Source organism: Zalophus californianus, chromosome 10 (genome assembly GCF_009762305.2).
Source record: "Zalophus californianus isolate mZalCal1 chromosome 10, mZalCal1.pri.v2, whole genome shotgun sequence".
Lineage (NCBI taxonomy): Eukaryota > Metazoa > Chordata > Mammalia > Carnivora > Otariidae > Zalophus > Zalophus californianus.
Window position 1 is genome coordinate 95,699,340 of NC_045604.1, and position 20,397 is coordinate 95,719,736.

The 20,397-nt window shown below is 51.1% G+C and overlaps 1 protein-coding gene across 3 annotated transcripts in view; it reads right to left on the reverse strand.

The window, feature by feature from the left end:
• Positions 1–362: 362 nt before the first annotated feature.
• The window catches only part of XPO6 (exportin 6), a 101,681-nt gene continuing 81,646 nt past the window's right edge, over positions 363–20,397 (reverse strand). For all 3 annotated transcript variants that reach the window (XM_027609992.2, XM_027609991.2, XM_027609990.2), the window contains 11 exons: positions 20,178–20,270; positions 17,200–17,344; positions 15,703–15,849; positions 14,196–14,385; positions 9,499–9,654; positions 8,294–8,408; positions 7,944–8,115; positions 6,332–6,493; positions 3,989–4,087; positions 3,581–3,811; positions 363–1,060 (listed from right to left, as the gene is read on the reverse strand). In XM_027609992.2, the coding sequence (XP_027465793.1) occupies positions 959–1,060; positions 3,581–3,811; positions 3,989–4,087; positions 6,332–6,493; positions 7,944–8,115; positions 8,294–8,408; positions 9,499–9,654; positions 14,196–14,385; positions 15,703–15,849; positions 17,200–17,344; positions 20,178–20,270 (1,612 nt within the window). In that variant the 3' untranslated portion in view covers positions 363–958. The remainder of the gene's footprint in view (positions 1,061–3,580; positions 3,812–3,988; positions 4,088–6,331; positions 6,494–7,943; positions 8,116–8,293; positions 8,409–9,498; positions 9,655–14,195; positions 14,386–15,702; positions 15,850–17,199; positions 17,345–20,177; positions 20,271–20,397) is intronic.

A 20,397-nucleotide genomic window follows, 5' to 3' on the forward strand; every position in this document is an offset into this window, starting at 1 on the left:
CTCAGCCCTCCACCCGGCTGCTGACCTCCAGCGAGACTTCAGTCCACCGATGGGCAATGCCTGGTTGGGTCTCTCAGGAAGGATCCATTCTCTAGGAGGAGGGGTGGCAGACCGCACGTGGGCTCCTCACCCACCCGCACTGCTAGGTGAGCCGGGGGCCCTGTGTCTTCCCGCAGCTTAATGGAGCGGCTGTCTAGGAGACCCCGCCCGAGCTGGCCCTCCTCTGCGGTGCTCTCCCAGGGCCCCACCACAGGCCCCGACCTCACTGCCCTGCTCCCCACCAGGATGGCCTTCCACCCGCACATGGCCCCGGGGGGGGGGGGGGGGGGGGGGCTGAGTGGAAAGATGCTCCCTGACCAGTGTTTATATAACAACAACATAAGCGTTTTATTTTTTCATTAAGCTTCTTAGTTTCTTAGTATCACAATGGAATGATGAGAAAACAAGAACAAAAAAACCCACAAGTCTGCAAATCTCTGACGAAGAGCAGAGACTTCAAGGCAATCGGAGGGCAGGGCAGGAGAGGCTTGACAGAAGTGCCAAAACAGTTCCAGCATCAAGTCTCTCCGGGGCCGGCTGGGCCGGGGGCGGAATGGTAAGAAGGTGGCACTGTCATGAGCGGTCCTTGGCGTTTCTGCCTCATGGCTGACGTCCGCGGGCATGGCGCGGACCAGCCCGCAGGATTCCCTGGGGCCTCCCTGGAACCTGGTCGCGCGACCCTCTGCCTGCTCCCGGTGCTCTGCGCACTCCAACCAGTGCTAAGATGCACCCTGCAGCCAGCTCGGCTGGGTGGGCAACAGGAGAGGAGCATGGAGAGGGGCGGGGGGCAGGCACCACTGTCCAGGGTGCGAGAATCCAGGGAGCGGCCGAGGCCTGTCCGGGCGCCGTCCGTGGCAGAGGGCAGAGGGGAGGCGGGTGACAGCCGGAGCGCGCGTCCCCTGGCGGTAAGCAGGCCGTGCTAGAGCTTCACGGTGCCGGGGGGCAGGCTGTCATTGCAGAGTCTGTAGTAACGCAGGTCGTTGACCAGCCTGTGCACATTCTGGGTGAACGAGGGCAGGTCCTGGAAGGCAGGGGCACAGCTGCAGCCCAGCCCCACCCAATACCCCAAATCACCCCCCAATCCTACCCCAGCTACTTCGATCCTGGGGTGGGCCTCAGAGATCTGCAAAAGCTTCACGAAAGTCAGAACATCTACGCCCATCATGCACCACATGACAGCAAAGGCCCTGTGGGAGCCCACCACAGGCCAGCCCCTGCCCCAAGCAATCCAGATGCTAAGTCACTTCAACTTCACCAAGAGCCCACGGTGCAGGTTTTGTTAGTGCCCCCGTGTGAAGGGTGAAAAAAGTGAAGCACAGAGAGATTCTGAAACTTGCCCCAGGTCCCCCAGGAAGAAGGGAAGGAGATCTAGACTGGACTCGCTCGTGAACACAGGTATGTCTGCCAACGTACACCTCTCCTTCATCCCAGCCGGCCGAGCTGTGTCCACAGACTCCTCCCCCACCCCGGGCTCCGGGCAGGCCCTCCCGATCAGGAGGGACACTCCCGCAGGAGCCCACAGGCTGCAGACACCAATGGAGAGGGCCCCTTGCAGTCGGAACCCCCAACTCTACCATAACCCAGTAAGACCAGCCGAGACCTCCTTGTGCTTAGACCGGGATCACTGGGTGCCACACTGCAGCTCCAAATGTAGAGTAACATCAACGGTGCCTGCCACGGAGCCAGTGGGACCCCACGTGGCTGGCAGGGCCACAGCAGTACCTTCTGGAAGCCCGCTGGCAGGGCTCTGCGGTGCGCCTCGGCCCACCTGCCCTTCACCTGGCTAACCTTCTCTCCTCTTCCAACTTACTTCGAAGCCTGCCTCTGCCAAAGAGGCCCCAGCTGGCGAGGCCAGCACCTCTGCTCCTCACTCTCCAAGTGCCCTTGGCTCACCCTGCGTGTGGGCCGTGCACGCTGGCTCCGCAGCCCCAACACCCAGCCAGGAATCCTGCTTCCTGGCTCTAGCATTCCCAAGTTCTCTAACTGCCAGCTCCTGGCTGAGCTTGCTGAGCCTCGGCTCATCTGTGAAATGGGATTAGTAACAGGATCTACACTTTGGAAGGTCGTTGGAAGGCTTCCAAGAGCTGGGGCATGTGAAGTGCTTGGCCCAAGTGTCATCCACAGAGGGCAATGCTGCCTGTCTTCCCAGCAAGGCTCCTTTGAAGCCAGGGAGAGGGACTGGAGCCCCAACACCCCACACAGGGCCCGAGAGCCAGCCAGTGTCAGGTACACGGTAAACAGATGAATGAAGGCACAGGTTCGTATACTTATTTCATCCTCCAGAAAACAAACCAAAGGGGTGTCTTTTAGATCAGTGGCTCCCAAATGCCAAATTCAAATGCCCTGGGGGGGGGGGGGGGGGCAGGACACAAGAGTACGTTTCTGTGTATTTAATAAGCCCCCCAGGTGCACAGATGCAGAACTAGATTTGAAGGCCACCGCTTTCTCAATCAAGACGTCGACTGATAAGGACATCATTAGAAACTGAGGGTTAAATATTAGGACTTGGCCTCAAGAAACAGGAAGGAACACTACCCAAGTGGCTGAAGTGAGGTTCCAGAAGCTCAGGAGAAGACGAGACAGATCCTGGGGAAAGACAGATTCCAAGACAAAGGAAAACAGGGAAAGAGAGAGTCCAAGACAAAGGAAAACAGGAACCGAGTGAGTCTAAGAGAAAACTACCCTGATGCATATCACAGATGAGATAAGCAAGGAGTGAGCAGAATTTGCTCCAGCAAGAGCCCCGTGTAAGTCTGCACACGGAAGTGGGACTGCGGGCCGGCTGCTCCAGCGCAGGAGGCAAGGCAGGGACACCACGAGGATGAGGGAGAAAGGTTTCATTCTGCCGCGTGTCAGGCGGTGAAGGATGAAACGGACTCGTTCCACGGGAAGAGTTCCAGGAAGAGCCTAGCAGGCAAGTGCAGAAACCTAACGGCTGAGAGAGGAAAGAGGGCAGGTGAGTGTCCAGACAGGACACCCCGGGACAGGAGAAGCTGGGGGCCATGGGACCCAGATGCACCGGCCACGATGGCTCTGCGTGCATCCAGCGCCTTCACCACCCCAGCCCCTACCCCATTCCCGCCACGTTCCCTGGGTGGACAGCAGGTCAGCCCATGCTGAACCAGGAGGCCTGGGCAGAGCCCAAGGGCCCATCCCTAACCCTGGGGGGGACTCAGAGACGTGGTTCCTGAGCGCCAGTCTTCCCAGACTGAGAGTTTGGGCTATAGTGGCTCAGGACCCGGGAGGAAACGACGACTGCGCCCAGGGGGATGGGTGTGCTCGATGGGGTGCAGAGGCAATCAGACAGACTGCTGGGGCCGGGGCTGGAGCCCAACGGCTGAGACGAAGAACACACTGGCTGCAGGAGCCCCCACCGTGGGGAGGCGGGGGCCCCCCGCGTCCAGCCACAGCACCGAGTTGCTCAGGAGCCACTAGCGGGCACAAACCACACACAGAAGTGGCCTGCCCCTTCTTCCCTGAGCAGGTGCCAGGGTGAGAACCCACGCCTGCCCTCCCCGTAGCCTGGCCTCCCTCTCCTCACCCGATCCATCTTGAAATTCCGCCCCAGCACATTTTTCTGGTTGGCATCCACGCCGTCACAGCTGGTCAGAAACTCTGGGAGGAAGGCTGCAAAGAAGCCGTCAAAGTCCACAGAAGCCATGTTGTAAATGGCAATGCCGATCTCCTCCTGCAGAAGGTCGTGGGACTTGTGAACCAGGACCTGCAGCAGCACGTTCACAAACTGAAACAGCATGGTGGTCCGGAAGATCTTCTGCAGACAGAGAGGCCGGGGTGAGCGATGGCACGAGGGCTCACTCCACCCCCGGGGCCCGTCCGCATCCCAGCCCACTTCCTGCCACGCACCCCAGCTGCTGCCCCAGAAGGGTGGCACTCTGCCCGCCCCACTGACGCCTTGGAGGAAGGACCCTTTCTGAGAGGGGGCGCTGACCTTGTGGTACAGCTTCTGCTTGGTGTTGAGAGTTTCCAAGTAGAAGAGATTTTGTTTAAATAGGTGGATGTCAGGCTGGAGAAAGGACTGTCCAAAAGCCTAGGGAATAAGACCACTATGTTATGAGCAGCATTTAAAGCACCTCAGACCTGGCCCTCCTAGGGCCCCCACCCCACACCAAAAGAACCAGCACTCTGCAAGTGGTTCCTCATGTCCATGGCAGGATGAGGGTATCCACGGCCTTGAGTCTTCTGGTCAGATCTTGGAATGTTCCCGAGTAGTCGTAGCTCTGAAGTCCTCCCCACTGGGCCGCACTTCACATATGGGTCTCAACTTGACCTTTTGTAATAAACCTCTGGATCCCTTCATGGATTCCGCCTTTGAAGCGAGAAGCTAGTCAAGTGACTCTAGTCAAAACCTCAGCAAACCCAGAGGACTCTGAAGCCTGCCTCCTGCCTCCCCTCGAACCAACCCCTCACCCTCTGTCAGCCACATACCCTCTCCCTGGTGTCCCAATTCTTACAAACCACAAATCCTGGGAGGCTCCTTCAAACTGGCTGCCTCTGCCTTGGGGCTAAGCAACAACAAATTTTTAAACTCCTTTGCAGTTTCCGGGCTGTCAAAGTTACAAGTTCTAAAGCAAAAAGTAACACCCCTCCCTTGCCAAAAAACCCCAAGCCAGTGATGTGCAAGCCCCCACTCCCAACAAGCTGCTGCCTGCTCTGTCGTCCTGTTCCCATGCCCCTGAGCTATGAGGGGTCTCATAATGCCTGCGGCAGCAATGGGATCTCCATGATGCCCAATGGTTTTATTTTTTTAAGTTGGGTTTACTCAAGTGTGACACTGAGTAAAACTCACCCTTTTGGAGTTCACCCTTGTGTAATTCTGACCAACACACGGTCATCTACCCACCATGACGATCGAGACACACAAGACTTCCATCTCCCCAAAAAGTCCCCTCGTGTCCCCTTTGCAGTCAGTCTTCTCCCCCTACCCCTTCTCTGTCCCTCTGGTTTTGCCTTTTCCAGAACGTTACATGATGGAGTGGAAATCATACGGTCTGGAGCCCTTGGGGTCTGGCTTCTCACCCAGCATAACCATTTGGAAGTCATCTACGTTGGTCTCAAGTGTCAGAATATGTTCCTTTTTACTGTCAAGTAGCAGTCCCTTATATGCATGTGTCTTGGTTTATCCATTCACCAGCTAATACATATCTGGATTATTTCCAAATTGGGCAATTATGAAAAAAACCACTATAAACACCTGTGGACATGTGACATGAATATGTTTTCATTTAGCTTAGGTAAAATGCTTAGAAGTGGTTTGTCGGATAGTAACTACATACCCAACTTTATAAGAAACTGCCAAACTGTGAAGCTGTTTTCCAAAGTGGCTTTCACCAGCCTAGTAGAGGGCCAGGCACCCATCTGCCCAAGAAGGCTTAAAAGCAAGGTTGACATGGGGGGTAGGAGAGCAAACACTGAATATTCCACACCCAACGCCGCGCTGGAGACAGAAGGGCAGCGAGAGGCCAGGGGCAGGGCATGTGCTCATCCGGAGAAGCGTCTCCGCACAGGGACTGCACGTGTGCGTGCTGACGGGGGAGCTCAAGGGAGGAAGGCAGAATCCCTCTGGCTACCCCAAGGAGAAAAATTTGCACTGGAAACAAAAACAAACAAACAAAAAGGAAATCCTCTACTTGGACCTGGGCTCAGAATAAAAAGTTCTACCATGAAGTGTGGAAGGAGGACAGCAGTGGACAGTAGCCACAAGGCAGCCCGGCCACCCCCAGCAAGGGGAGGCACCGCGGCCCCTACAGCAGGGTGCAGTCAGCCCCGCAGGGAGCCCACTCACAGGGCAGCACTCTCCCAGTATGCTATGCTCTCCCAGTATGGTACGAGCTGGAATGAGCTTTACAAGATGCAGATCCCTGGGCCCCTCCCCAAGAGACTCCACTCAGCTTCCAGTTAAGGGGGCTTCAATGTGCTGCAGGCGGGCCCCTCACACTGGGGGAGCACCGCTACAAGGCATACAGGTACTTATCCAGCACCCCCATGCACCAGCAGCTGGGCAGAAGCTAACCCAGTCAGCCTCACCCTCAACCCACAAAATAGGCAGCATTCTTCCCACTTTACAGATGAAGAGACTGAAGCCCCAAGAACTTAACTAACTTCCCAGGTACTAAGAGGTAGCACTGAGCTCTGACCAGAGACTACGTGGCCTCCCCGTATGCCAGGGAAGCAAACCAAGGGACAGACAGCTGAGGGACCCAGGTGGTGTCCAGAATGAGGCTCTCCGTCCTGGGATCACATGGCAGCCTCACGGGCTCTTGCTGCACGTTACCTGCATGATGGCACTGAACTGAGGCTCATTCTCCATCTGCTCCTCGGCAATACCCCTCTGCACACTGGCCAGGACAGTGGACTTGAAGAAGTACCTCCAGTTGTGATGGAGCGTCCGGAAAAGGAGCTCAAACAGCTCAGCCTTCACATCAGGGGAGGGGCGCTGCAGAGACACAGAGACCCTCACACCTGCCCTTCCTGTGGCTCAGAGCAAGAGAGACCTGAACGATGCCTGCTACCAGCAAGCAGAGTGTCAGTGTCCCCCCCACACTCATCTGGTCACGTCACCCTCGGGCTGGCACTTCAAACCAGGCGTACTTCCGCAGAGACACGATGCCCAGGCCAGGGCCGAGGGCCCTTTATCCTTCTACTCTTCTTTTTAACAAATTTTTTTTTCTTAAAGATTTTATTTTTATGTAATCTCTACAACCACCGTGGGGCTTGAACTCACAACCCCAAGATCACGAGTCGCATGCTCTACCGACTGAGCCAGCCAGGCACCCAGAGGGGCCCTTTTTCTGACAGAAGCACTCAGCCCTCTCAGCCAGGAAAAAAAGGCTACCAAATGGCAGAACAATTAGGAATATGGGTTTCCTATTTAGAAAGCAGCTGATGTGACCTGTCACATCTTCTTGGTCACATTCCTTTTCCCAGGATAAAAAAGGCTGTCCCAGCTAACCTGTTGATCTTATTATGCAAAACAAGTAAGAAGCTTTAAAAGCAGTTCTGCCCTCGGAGCAGGAGTTTAAAGAGCACCTAGAGCTACAGAGAGCAACGGCAGAAGACCTCCAGGGGGAGGCAGCGTGTGAGGCTAACTGCTCCCTGGGCCTGTCTCCTCTGTCACTGGCAGGATTCCGGGAAGAGGGGGAGAGGGAGGCAGGCTCAGCAGTATTTTCTAATTGAACCGAAAATCTCCAAGTCACTGGAGGGCATGCCAGGTTACAGTATTCCAGATGTCTCTGGAGAATTCAAAACCTGTAAGGCCCAGATATATTTAATTCAGTCTTGATTAAAATTAAATTGGGACCAGAGGGCACGAGCTCCCATGGCAGGAATCCTTACAGGACCCAAGTGTGTTTAATGATGCAAAGCAACTGACTTATTTAAGCCTTAGTTGGGGCCCTTAAAAAGGTTAGCTCTTATTTAACTATCACATAAAATGTAGTTAAATCCACACTTATTCTGGATCTTGTCACGCTGAATGTCCGTTTTCTAAGGACAAAGAGCGTTCCTTTAACAATAAAACCTTTGCACGGTTCCAAGAACTAACCTTATATCCTTGAGATCAGTGGAAGTTCTTACTAGGAAAGTACATTTGTTACAATGTTCACTGAAAAAAACCGCATATTCACCTAAAGTTATAAATTGTTTGCCACGGCAGACTGCTCTTACTCACCAACCAACCTTGCTATGCTTTCACTAGACTAGTTCTGATTAACTCAACCAATATAAAAAGACTGGATCAAGCTAAGGGCATTCTTTCTCGGAAAAAAATATTTTACGAAAAAAAAAAACAACTAGCAAATTAGCTTTAAAACACAATGCCTTTTCTTCACTAATTCCCTCCCCGGGGCAGACAGGAGGCAGCACGGGACCGGCCCAGCCCCTCGTACCTCGGCAATGATGGGATACACCTGCTCCATGCACAGGGCGATGATGCTGGGGAGGAAAGGCTTGAACACCTGGCCAGGCTCCTGGACCACCACCTGCAGGATCTTCAGGAACTTCTCCACCACCCGGCATCCAGTGCTGCCTTCGTGGAGGATGCTCTCGGCCAACTGTTCTCTACAGACAATGGGAAGCACACGGTAGCCAAGGAAATGTTTCTCTGGGGGCCCGCATGAAAACCAATGCTTGTAGCACATGAAGAAAAGGAGCATAAAGTCCCAGGCTCTTTAGCCCAGCCCGACTACTCCTCCCTTGGGAGTCTGGAAGCCACGGTGGACAGCAGGTCTGCGGTTACCTGGTAAACATGTTGAGGAAAGTCTGTATGATCTGCTCCGTGAAAGGCACGCCCATCTGTACTCTAAGGCCTCGAAACAGAGTGAGGAAGAAGCTCAGCATCTCATCGGTCACATCTAAATGAAGGCACAAAGCAAATGGGTCAGAAGTTGCACACAGGAATAACTGGAAGCCCCCTCGGTTTGATGGCCTTCCTTTTGCAAGCTGCACTACCACCTCGCCTAAAGGCTTCCTGCTGGAAGAAGTTTCCCCAACGCCCCCGGAGCCCACGATGGAAAGTGGGAAACCATCAGGGATATGCCGAGAAAAAAGCTCTGGCATCCTGAACCTCTGGCTGACGACGGCTCACTAGAAGTGAAGGTCACGGGGCAGCTGCCTTCACCACCCGGCATCCAGCGACGCTGAATTCTCACTGCAGATGGATCATTTTGTGCTCACACTGATGGAGTGATTCAACTGGGTCAACACCTGAGTGCTCTTGCCATTTCTCTCTCTGACCACTAATCCCTGCACTTGGGTCGGGTTAAGTGGCTGAAAGTGGATAATGAGGGTGTATTGAGGCTGCATGGCCCTGGCCCATTAAAGGGATTAATTGCAGAAAATACTGGTTACATTTAGTCTGGTTCTACTTGCAGATCTAGACAATCATCTTGTACAGTATGTTTTGGCTCTAACCTCACACACACTGCTTACAAGAGGCAATCAGGGAACGCGTGCTAACTAGCAAGCTCCGATCTTTCCCTCGTGACTGACAAGACTACCATAAGTGCTCTCAGGAGAGCCAGGCCACGTGCATCCACAGAGTCAGAGAACCTCTATCGGTGACACTGACAGAGGGTGGGAACCATGTCAGCAAAAGCCACCCTGCTATCGAAGGAAATAAGCAACACCCATGGGAAAAATTCTTTCCTCTCCTGTACAATGACCCCATCACCTCATCCTCTGACATTCCACACTGGGAGAAGGCAAAGACTTAGAAGTGCATGAGGCAAAATGCCCCAAGTGACTCCGGGCCACACGACACAGGTACAAGGCCCAGGTGAGGGTTCCGGGGGGCCTTAGCCCCAGACTGCCCATAACCGTCCCCGCGCTCTGCCTTCAGCCGCAAGGCCGCACCGCCTGCCCGCTCGGTGTGCTCTACAGAGCCCAGCAGTCCCTCTGGACTCTTCCGCTCCCCCCACCAGGGGGCCTGCAGCCAGCTCCTACCTGACTGATGGATAAAAGCTGGAAAGAGGGCCAGGGAGACCTGCACAGATTCCTGCAGCGACTGGTAGCAGATCTGCCGGGACTTGGTGGACTCCCCGGAGATATTCTCCACGATGTCTTCTAAGACACTAAGTGTCTGGTGGATAATCACTTTGGCTGCAAATCGAGATTCAGTGTATGTTAGGACTTGTCTGAGGATAAAGCAATGTAACGGGGAACACACGAGAAGGGGGGACATTTGCACAGGTATTCAGGGGACTGCTGCAGAAGTCTTGCTAAAGGAACACCGTCTCTCTCTCTTGACTGAGTTATCCATCTCTCTCTCTCTCCCTATATCCTTTTCTCTCTTTTTTCCCTTTTTACCGCCAAGACTCCAGTGGCCTGCCTGCTCAGGTTTTTGTCTCTCTTCTGCCTCTGTCCACCAGAAACAAGTCCACAGAGAGAGAAGGATAAAAGTGTAGCCTCAGGTTAGGTGACAGATAAAAAAAATAAGCCTCACAAGGGAACTACCCCAGGCGAGAATGGACACATGCAGATGAGACATGCTGTCAGTTCCAGATAGATGGCTGGCCAGGCAATCCATATCAGCCCCCGGCGGCACATCTGCTGCTGCTGTCAGGAATACACTGTCTGGGCCCAGGGTCTGACAATATGTACAATGATTATCATATGATATTGTGTTATTAACGACATCACTCCTAACCAGACCCCGATGCAAGAGCTCACATGATGCCTCCACACAGCGCCCAGAGAAAGCAGAGGCAGGGGCCGGCAAACGGGCAGGAGCTCAGAAGACACAGCAAGGGCCCAGCTCCAAGGAGCCCCGGGGGGAGCTACAGACGAGCACTAGATGGCTCTACAAGCGGGGCAGGCCCCTTGTCAGGACATCAGGGACAGCCAACAGCCCCAGCTTTGCAGGGCTGCTGTGAGGAGGACAGACAAGGTTGAGAATGTTGCCATTAAAGTGCCTGGACTATTGGAAGTTTCAGCATAGGGAAGGTACCATCCTTCCTCATCACTGGTGGAGACGGCTCTCCCCTTAGACACAGAGCGTGCCCCCAGCTGTCCCCAAAAGCCCCCCATGGCGCAGCCTGAGCTTGGCAGACTCAGCCCTGGTGGAGCTCCGGGGGCAGAACCAGAGCTAAACTAAGAGCTGGCCTCCACCTGGCCCTCCACGCTCACCAGCCTCTGTGGGGGCGGAAGCAGCCTCCAGGGAAGGGTACAGCGGAAAGAATCGATGCTCCGGAGGTGGATGCAATCAGGTTTGACTCCTGCCTCCACTAGATTCTAAGTCTCAGTTCGTCATCTGAAAATGTGGATAGACAGGTAACACCACCTCACTCAAAGGATTTGAAAATAATGGCTCACAACAGGCTGGTCTTCTAACGGCTGGTCACATGGACACTGGCACGTGAGCCAAAGACACGTGCATCATACTGAAGGAGCCACTCACACACCACTACTCCAAGCACAGGGACTCTAACTGAGCCAGGAAACTGCACTTGGGTCAGATGTTTCTCTAAGATACACAAGGCACAGGGAAAGCAGTTTAGCAGGAAAAGCCAACAGGGGAAAGAGACCAAAATCTGACCTCTGATGTGTAAGGAAATTGAAACAAGAACCAAAATGCATTCACAGAAATGTACAAGGGGAAACTGAAAGCACCACTGAATATGTAATAGGAGAATAGGTATATAAAGTGTGGTACTTCCACTGGATAGGCGGTCTGTTACCAGACCATTAAAAACAGTGCTTTCAAGAACAAAGGGGCAATGTGGTGAAGAATCAGATCTGGAGCCATTCAGACCCAGGTCTCACTCCTGACCCCACTGCCTTCTCTCTGATCCCGAGCAAGCTACACTTGCTGAGCCATGGGGCAGGGGGCACTTGACTGCGAAGAGACCAGCAGGCACTGCTGAGGCAGGTGACCACACTGAGCATGCCAGTAACGGGACACACAGAAGCGATGTGACGGAAAACACACAACACTGCCCAGGTGGTATTCCTGCCAAATTGCTGGAAACAATCAGAAGAGCTTCCAGGACATTTTACGAGAATATGGGTTTGGACTCTTTAAAAACGTCAATGTCATGTAAAACAAGAACCAGGAATGCTTTTCTGTATTAAAGGACTAGAAAGATGTGACAACCAAAGAGAACACAGGATCCCGGACTCTATCTTCGATTTTTAAGAAGCAAAAAAGGCCACTCTGGTAGCACCTGGGGAACACTGACTGCGTCTATGTATTAAATGATGTTACCGTTACCAGGCCACACAGCTTGGTTGTGTTTGTGGTGTTTGGGTTATAAGAGAGCATCTTGTTCTCAGAAATAAAGGTTAAGCATTCAGGGATAGGGGCACTTGGGTGGCTCAGTCGTTAAGTGTCTGCCTTCGGCTCAGGTCATGATCCCGGGGTCCTGGGATCAAGCCCTGCATCGGGCTCTCTGCTCCGCAGGAAGCCTGCTTTGCCCTCTCCCACTCCCCTCACTTGTGTTCCCTCTCTCGCTGTCTCTCTGTCAAATAAATAAAATCTTTAAAAAATAAAGTAAAATAAAGAATTCAGGGATAAAGTGTCAATGTCAGCAATGTACTTTATTTAAATGGCTCTGTTAAAAACAAAAAGTGTGGGGGGTGGGCGAGAACACAAGTGTGGCAAAATATTAGCAAGTAACCCTCACGTAAGATATACGGTTGTTCCTTTGCTTAGTCTTTCAACTAAGTGTAGGTTTCAAAATTTGTCAAAGTACTAAGCTGCAGTGGGAAAAGCTTTCCAGGCCTTCATGTTACCACTTGGAGAAGAAGACAAACCTCACTGGGCTGCAGGGAAGACTGAATGAACATCTGTACAGAAAGTTCTCAGCCCAGCGCCTGGCAAACAGGGAACACGCCACAGATGTTAACTGCTGTTAAGTCTATTCCCTGTGGAAATGGCTGCTCCCATTCAGCAGATCACTCCAGCACACAGTGGCTCCAACACAGGGTGGCACCCGTTCTGCAGGGAAGCTGTGGCCGCATACCCCTATGCTCTGGCCAGTAAAACGTGAGCGGACATACGAAGGCCAGGTGTCCCCTGTAGACCAGCACTTGGAGCGCCACTGCACCCTCCTCCCCGCCCCCGTCCCAGCGTAAGCACAGACTGCAGGGTGGCCTTCAGCAGCCTGGGGCCTCGAGTGACCAGAATAATAAGCAGGACGTCCCCAACCCCCTTGGCCCCAGCTGAACATGTAGGAGGAGCAAGAAATACATCTTTTCCTGGATGAAGCCACTACAACTTTTGGGATTGTTTGTTACCATGTAGCCTATGCTGACTGATAATAAGCACGCGTAAGATAAAGGGAGAAAGACCACTAAACTTTCTAGAAGGTGAGTGCACACTAGCCGTACATAACCCCTGCGCAAATCAGGTCGTCTTACCCTAGTTTCCTCAGGGACTAAGTCAGGATATCTAACAGCAACTAACGCACAGGCTCACGTGGGAATTAAGTGAATGACTGAACACAAAACACTGAGAACCAGGACCAGAGAAGCACCGGACTGTGAAGGGCGGTGTCAGCATGGCCAGAGATGCAGAGACGGAGAGAAGACCCGGGCAGGGGCCCCGCGTGCAGGGCGCCCTCCCTAACTCCGCCATTTCTCATGCACCCACAGAACTACAGAAGATACTGAAACACAGAAAAAGGAAGACAACAAGATTGCTAAAATGGTTACTTCCTAAAATACTGAAACAAGAGATTTAAGAGTTTTTCCCATCTTTATACTATTCTAATATTTTTGTACAATGAGCACTTGTTAATGTTCCTGATTATAAAAATAATGTTCTTAACAAGAATGTTGAGTACTTATTGCTATTTCTAACATTTTTTTTAAAGCTTTTATTTATTTGACAGAGAGACAGCGAAAGAGGGAACACAAGCAGCGGGAGTGGGAGAGGGAGAAGCAGGCTTCCCAATGAGCAGGGAGCCTGATGCAGGGCTTGATCCCAAGCACCCTGGGATCGTGACCTGAGCCGAAGGCAGACACGTAACAACTGAGCCACCCAGGCGCCCCTATTTCTAACATTTCACAAAGTGTTTTTGTTGACATTCTAAAAACAACGTCTTCCAATGTTCCAGTATTTTCTTAGCGTGAAAATACATTTTTTAAGTATTTCTATAAAATTCGTACTTTCTGCAAGACTTTTCAGAGAAATCTGATGCCTTCTACTTGAACTGAGTTTTCTTGATTCATCTTTTTCCTCCCTTTTGAATATAAACAATCAGACTTGAAGTGCCATTTGTGAAGATACCAAGTTCTTTCAAAGCCTCTGAAACACGTTTTTGGAGGAAGGTTAAAATAGTTTCAAAAGACAGTACTTAAATCCATTTTTCCCAATGTGTAAAGGTGAATTGCTTTGATTGCTTAGCTTATACAAATATCTGAAATGGATCAATTAGTCACTGTGGATTTTTTTATCCATGGAAGGCACCGTCAATGGTTTATTTATTTTAACTAAGAAAAGGGGTGTCCTACATTCAGGAAACAGGTCCAGCTGATGTGTTCACAGAATTCCACAGAGAGGCATGACCCCACCACCCAAGGCTGGTTCTCCCACCCAGCAGCCGTGAGACAAGAGTCAGGTGAATACTTCATGGGCCACAAAGAAACACAGAGCCTGCCCTACCTATCTCCGGGGCCACCCCTGCCTGGGGGACACTTACTGTCATCCAGTGGCATCTTCCTCTGAGGGGCAACAGCATTGGGTTTCAGGTTGCGATAGTCCCGCGAGAGTGCGGAGATGAGGTTGGCATGGTTGATGGAGCGCACAGGCCACTGCTGCTCATTCTCGGGGAGGTTCGGCCACGGAAGCAGCAGGATGTTAGAGAGGGCTCGGCACACCAACACCTGAGCCTGGAAGAGACCCCCACAGGCATCCATCAGAGGGCAAAGAGCAACACACAAGTGCACGTGACACAACCTAGGCACCCACCACACACACACACACACACACACACACACACACACACACACACACACACACACTCAGGCCTCCACCCCCACAGGCATCCATCAGAGGGCAAAGAGCAACACACAAGTGCACGTGACACAACCTAGGCACCCACCACACACACACACACACACACACACACACACACACACACACAGCTCAGGCCTCCACCCCCACAGGCATCCATCAGAGGGCAAAAAGCAACACACAAGTGCACGTGACACAACCTAGGCACCCACCACACACACACACACACACACACACACACACACACACACACACACACACACACACACACACACACACCCCTCAGGCCTCCACACACACACCTCGGGCCTCCAGGCTCCTCTCACAGCTCGGACACACACACACACACAGCTCAGGCCTCCACACACACACACCTCGGGCCTCCAGGCTCCTCTCACAGCTCGGGCGCGCACACACACACACACACACACACACACACACACAGCTCGGGCCTCCAGGCTCCTCTCTCACAAGCTGGGCCTGGAGCTTTGGTCCAAGTCTAAAGTAATGCAGGGAGGGGAGAGAAACTGAAGTCTGGGTCCAGCACACTCCAGGCCCAACCCCAATAATCTTTCCTGGGGCCACCCCTTCCCTCTAGTCGGGTACCAGAAGCGTTACAGAGGGAGAGGTCATGGACACCGCAGATGCTGGCCTTCACACCCTCCAAGGAGCTGCTCAGAACAGGGCTGAGAGCTCGAGGCCATAAGAGCGGCTCTCTCACTCAATCCCAGGTGCTCTACAGTAACTGGTCTGACTGCCCTCTGACACCCCGTTTTGTTTGTTTTTAACTTCCAGCCTGAGCCTCCGGAAGTTTATGAAGATCCTTGTCTGGATGGAGTGTCTCTATCCGAAAAAAACAAATATAACCACAAAAATAGACTGTTTTAAAACCAAAAAGAACACAAGGGGACTCTGACGACACCAGCCAGGTCGCCGGCTAAGCAGCAGTGCCCGCGTGCCACCAGCAGGAGGTTTTTGCAACCTAATCGGCACCCTACGTGGCAGCCGCACTGGGAAGGGCCTGACGAGAGAGCACTGAGGCTGCCCTATGGGCCACATGTGAGGACCCCGTCTCCGCTGGCGTGGCCTCTAAACTCCGAGCGCAACAGAAAGGCCAGCCTCCCCCTCCTCAGCCTCCCTGAGTCTGAGCCACAGGGCTCCAGGGCCGACGCAGGGTGGCCCCGGGGTCTCACCTTATCGACGAGTCGCTGAGCAGAGGCATCAGTGATTCTGTTGAACACTTTCTGCACCGCAGGGATGCTGATCAGAAAGACGGGCCGCACGGTGGTGGCCAGGGAGACCAGTAAGTGGCATGCAGACAGCAGCAACTTGTCCTGGACCTGGAGACAGAAGAGAACGTGTCAGCTTACTCGCTCTCGTACCAGGTAAGGCTGCCATTAGAAGAACTTTAATGAGGCAGCCACAAGCCAAATATGGCGCTGGGAGCCATTATACCACCTAGGCTCTGTACCAAAGAAGCTTCCGGGGACGACGCCCAGCAATGAGGCACCGCACTCCGTGCCTCGTCGAGGCTCCCGACCTCAAGCCGGAAGCGCCACCCTCTGGCTCCTCTCGTCCCTAGTCACCGACACGTCTGGGCTCTGTCACTCCTCAGCTCTATGATCCCTCTGCAAATTCCTCGGCATACCATTCAAACTACTCGGGATTGTTCATCTCACTCCTCTTTGTTCCAACCAAGCCAATCTTTCTCTCCACCCACCTTCCTGCACCCCACCAGTCACGCCAGGCTCTCCTGCTTCCTTCCCTCGGTGTGCCAATCAAAACCCTGGTTCGAGGACCATCCGTCCTTTTCAAATTAGCAAAAGAGAAAACTCTTTATGGACAGGCCCTAATGCTGGTAAGACTGGTGAAAAAAAGCACACCAAAGAGTCATGGGCAAGCAGAATTATTCTGGAAAGGAAGATTATTAGAATTTCCTCGAACCACAAACCATCCCTAACCTTTAATCCGATGACTTACTCTAAGAAAATCACCCAAAAGGATAAAGTTAAGTTCGGGAGTACATGTGTTTCAGAATTATCTAGGATAACTTTTTTTCAAACGGAAGCAACTTTCAAGTCCAGCAATGGCTAGGTAAATTATAAATTATATAAATGCCCCTCATGGGACATTGTAACTCATTTATAACAAACTCAACAAAAATGGACAGAATGCTACGTGCGATTAAAACTACAAAAAGACAAATAAACATCTATATGCCATATAATATAAATTGGTGGTCTTCTCAAAGGACAACTGAGTAGAACCTACAAATTTACTTGGATACACCTTTGGCCCAGCAATCCACTTCCCGGAATCCATCCTACAGGGATATACACACCAAGAACTGACTTCCATCAAGAGGAAAATTATAAAACATCCCCACTGTAGAATAGCAGTGTTTTGGAGAAGGGGAACAAAGAGTATCACAACTTTTTGGTCTATAAATTTGAATGGTATTTTACATTTTCACAATGAGCATATATTCATGTGGGACTTGGCTAAAAAAATAAAGGTGTATTTGAATTTATGTGGCCCACAGTTCAAAAGGAACATGGAATGACACATAGTTCTCTCGCAGCGGTTGAGAATGAAGGGTCTAATACCAAGCAAGATTTTGATGCTATAGCAAGTGGGTACAGGAAGGACAAAGAGTCAGCTACAAAGTACAACGCCTGCTGTTCCAGGACCTTGGTGCTGATCAGAGGTGTGACTGCATCCATGGTGGTGGAGATGAGCGTAACAAACTGCTGTGTGTTCTGACGATGAGCTTCACCGCAATACTGCGCTAGCCAGTGAGAGTAAGCCTGCAGAGCAGCCAGGGACTGAGCGTGCCTGCGAAGGGGAGAGAAGATGCGACTTTAAAGGTCAAGGTCAAAATATATTAGCATTGAAGGAAGAATTCCACCCAGTGCATTTACTGTTCTAAGACACATGTGATGGCGCAGAAATCATTTACTTGCTCAGGTAGGACCTGAAAATGAAAACGCATCGTCTAAACCTTACCACCGCTGCCTCTAACACAGGAGACAGCCCGCTAAGGAGCTGTGGCTCCTTCTGATGGAGAATGCACTTTAGAAACCAAGAGCCTGGGTCCTCAGGGGAGCATTCTTTCTGGGGTCTCACTGCTCCTAGGACCTTTTAGGGGGCAGAGCTAGGATTCAGGCTGACCCCACGTGGAAATCAAACTGAGCATCAACTCAGAGGAGGGCAAATTGACCTCAAGTGCCTCCAGATATGATGCAAGAACAACACACTGCCACCTATCTACTGTTCTTACTAAAAATGTTAAACATCAATCTCACACAGTACAAAAACTAGACAAATCCAGATTTTTTTAAGATTTTCCTTAAAAAGGGCGCCTGGGTGGCTCAGTTGGTTAAGCGACTGCCTTCGGCTCAGGTCGTGATCCTGGAGTCCCGGGATCAAGTCCCACATCGGGCTCCCTGCTCAGCGGGGAGTCTGCTTCTCCCTCTGACCCTCCCTCCTCTCATGCTCTCTCTCTCTCTCATTCTCTCTCTCAAATAAATAAATAAAATCTTAAAAAAAAAAAAAAAAAGATTTTCCTTAAAAAAAAAAATAAGGTCTAAATCTCCAAAAATTCAGTTTCTCTTTTTCTCTCTTCCTCTCTCCCCTACCCCCCACCAACATGCACAATCTGGGGAGCTGGTCTAGATTACAGAAGGTAAATGTAATATGTGATTCATGATTAGTTAGGCCTTGGATTAAAAAAAAAAAAGATATAAAGGACATTTCTGAGATGACTGGGAAAATCTGAGTATGGAAAATATTTTATACACACACACACAAACACACACACACCCTTACCCTTAAAAATGCTACATATTGGGGCACCTGGGTGGCTCAGTCGGTTGAGCATCCCAACTCCTGGTTTCGGCTCAGGTCATGGTCTCAGGGTCATGAGATCCAGCCCGGCACAGTGCAGAGTCTGCTTGAGATTCTCCCCATCTCCCTCCACTCATGTGTGCTTGCTCTCTAGCTCAAATAAATAAATAAAATCTTTTTAAAATTGCTAGATATTACTGTATCCATGAAAGTCTATGAGTGGTGATAATGGTATTGTGGTTATATAGGAGGATGACCTTGTTCCTAGAGAAACATGCTGAAGGATTTATAGGTGAAGTGACATGTTGTCTGCAATTTACTTTCAAACAGTTAACCTAAAAAAAATTTTAAAAGTGTGGGTTCACATGTGTATACAAAAAGAAAGCAAAAGAAACAAAAGCCAACGGGGAAAATATTTATAATTGATGAATCTAGTTTGAGAGTGTAAGGGTGTTCATTCTATTTTTTCCCCTTTTCTACAGGTGGTAACTTTTTCAAGATAAGAAGGTAGGTAAGCTAAGGTATTAAGTACCTTAAAGTAAGAAAATACTGGTAATTCATAGTGACCAAGCAATTATTTTGTATTTTATATTTAGAATACACTGATCGTTTCACCCTTCAAGCTTTGAGTACCAAAATTAAGAAAAAGGACATCAAAGTGTGCCTTTGGGGTCTAGAAATTTCAGTCGCTCTATCGAATTTACAGAGCTCCGTAAGGCTGAAGAGAAAGGGCTCTGAAACTTCCTGAAATTGTGTGCAAGATGTTGTGTTTATGAGCAAATTAGCATTCTTCTCAGCAGAAGCTTCACAGCTCTCTCTAAATTCTCAAAAAGGAAAGCTATATATATACACGCATACACACACAACTCTTAAAAAAAAAAAAAAAAAAAACCCTAAACGGCTATAGTAAATAAGACTATCATTTACCTAATTTGCAGCTCAAGAACTAGCTAGAACAGGGGTCAGCAGACTTTTTCTGCAAACACCAGGGTGTAAATACTTCAGGCTTTGCAGGTCATACATAACTCTCTCCGTCACAGATACCCACCGCTGCCACTGGCACGAAAGCAGTCACGGACGATACGTAAATGAATGGGCAGGGCTGTGTTCCAATAAATCTGAATTTACTAAAGCTGGCAGTGGGCCGGACGTGGGACAGGCCCTAGTCTGCCCACTCCTGCTCTGGTCTAGAGCAAGCCTTCTGGACAGTGTGATCGCTGGGACATGGCCCCATCTCCAGTCCCCATTCCTTTAGCCCTTCCACAGTCACTTTCCTAATGGCTCTCCACTGTCCAAAAAGCTTCTCCAAGTGTGGTCCCTGAATGTCCTTCAAAATCACCCGTTCCTGAGTAACACGCAAACACCCGAGGAGCCTCAGGCCATCCTGCTGTAGTCAGAATCTCCGAGGCATTCTCCATATGCCACAGCTTCAGTCACTGGCCTACAGGATAAGGCTTGGGGCACTCAAGTTGTTCCCACCGTAGTCCTCCCATGCCTCTCCGGCCCCCTCTCCCACCGCACAAACCGCTCACCACCTCCCTGACTTCAGCGCCGTGCGACACATCTGTGTCTCAGTTCCTCCGGCTCTTCCCTCCTGAAATGCCCACTCCATACACCCTCTGCTCCCAGCTCTCACCCGCCTGATGCGTTCCACTTACTCCAACCCCCCTGCCCCCAGGCAAGCCTCTCTTCCAGGTTTGGAGCAGGGAGTCATTCTCCTCTTCGTGGCAACCACCACTGCTCCTCTTTATCTATAAACTGATTTATAAACTGGAGGACTCAGCCTTTCCCGAGAATGCACCACAGTCCACTCCGTACTTACACATCGATGAGATCAGGTTTCAGTACTGACGGTACGGCAGTTTCAATGTTGTACAATTTTATCTGAGATCCATACAGAGTGACTTTGACCAACCTGTTGGGAGAGAAACCGGTAAAAGGAAACACTCAGCTTATGGACTAAAACAGACAAAACAGACAAAGTACCAACAAAGGTCCCGAGGACAGACATGTTTCCATCTAAACAAGAATCAAGACCAGAC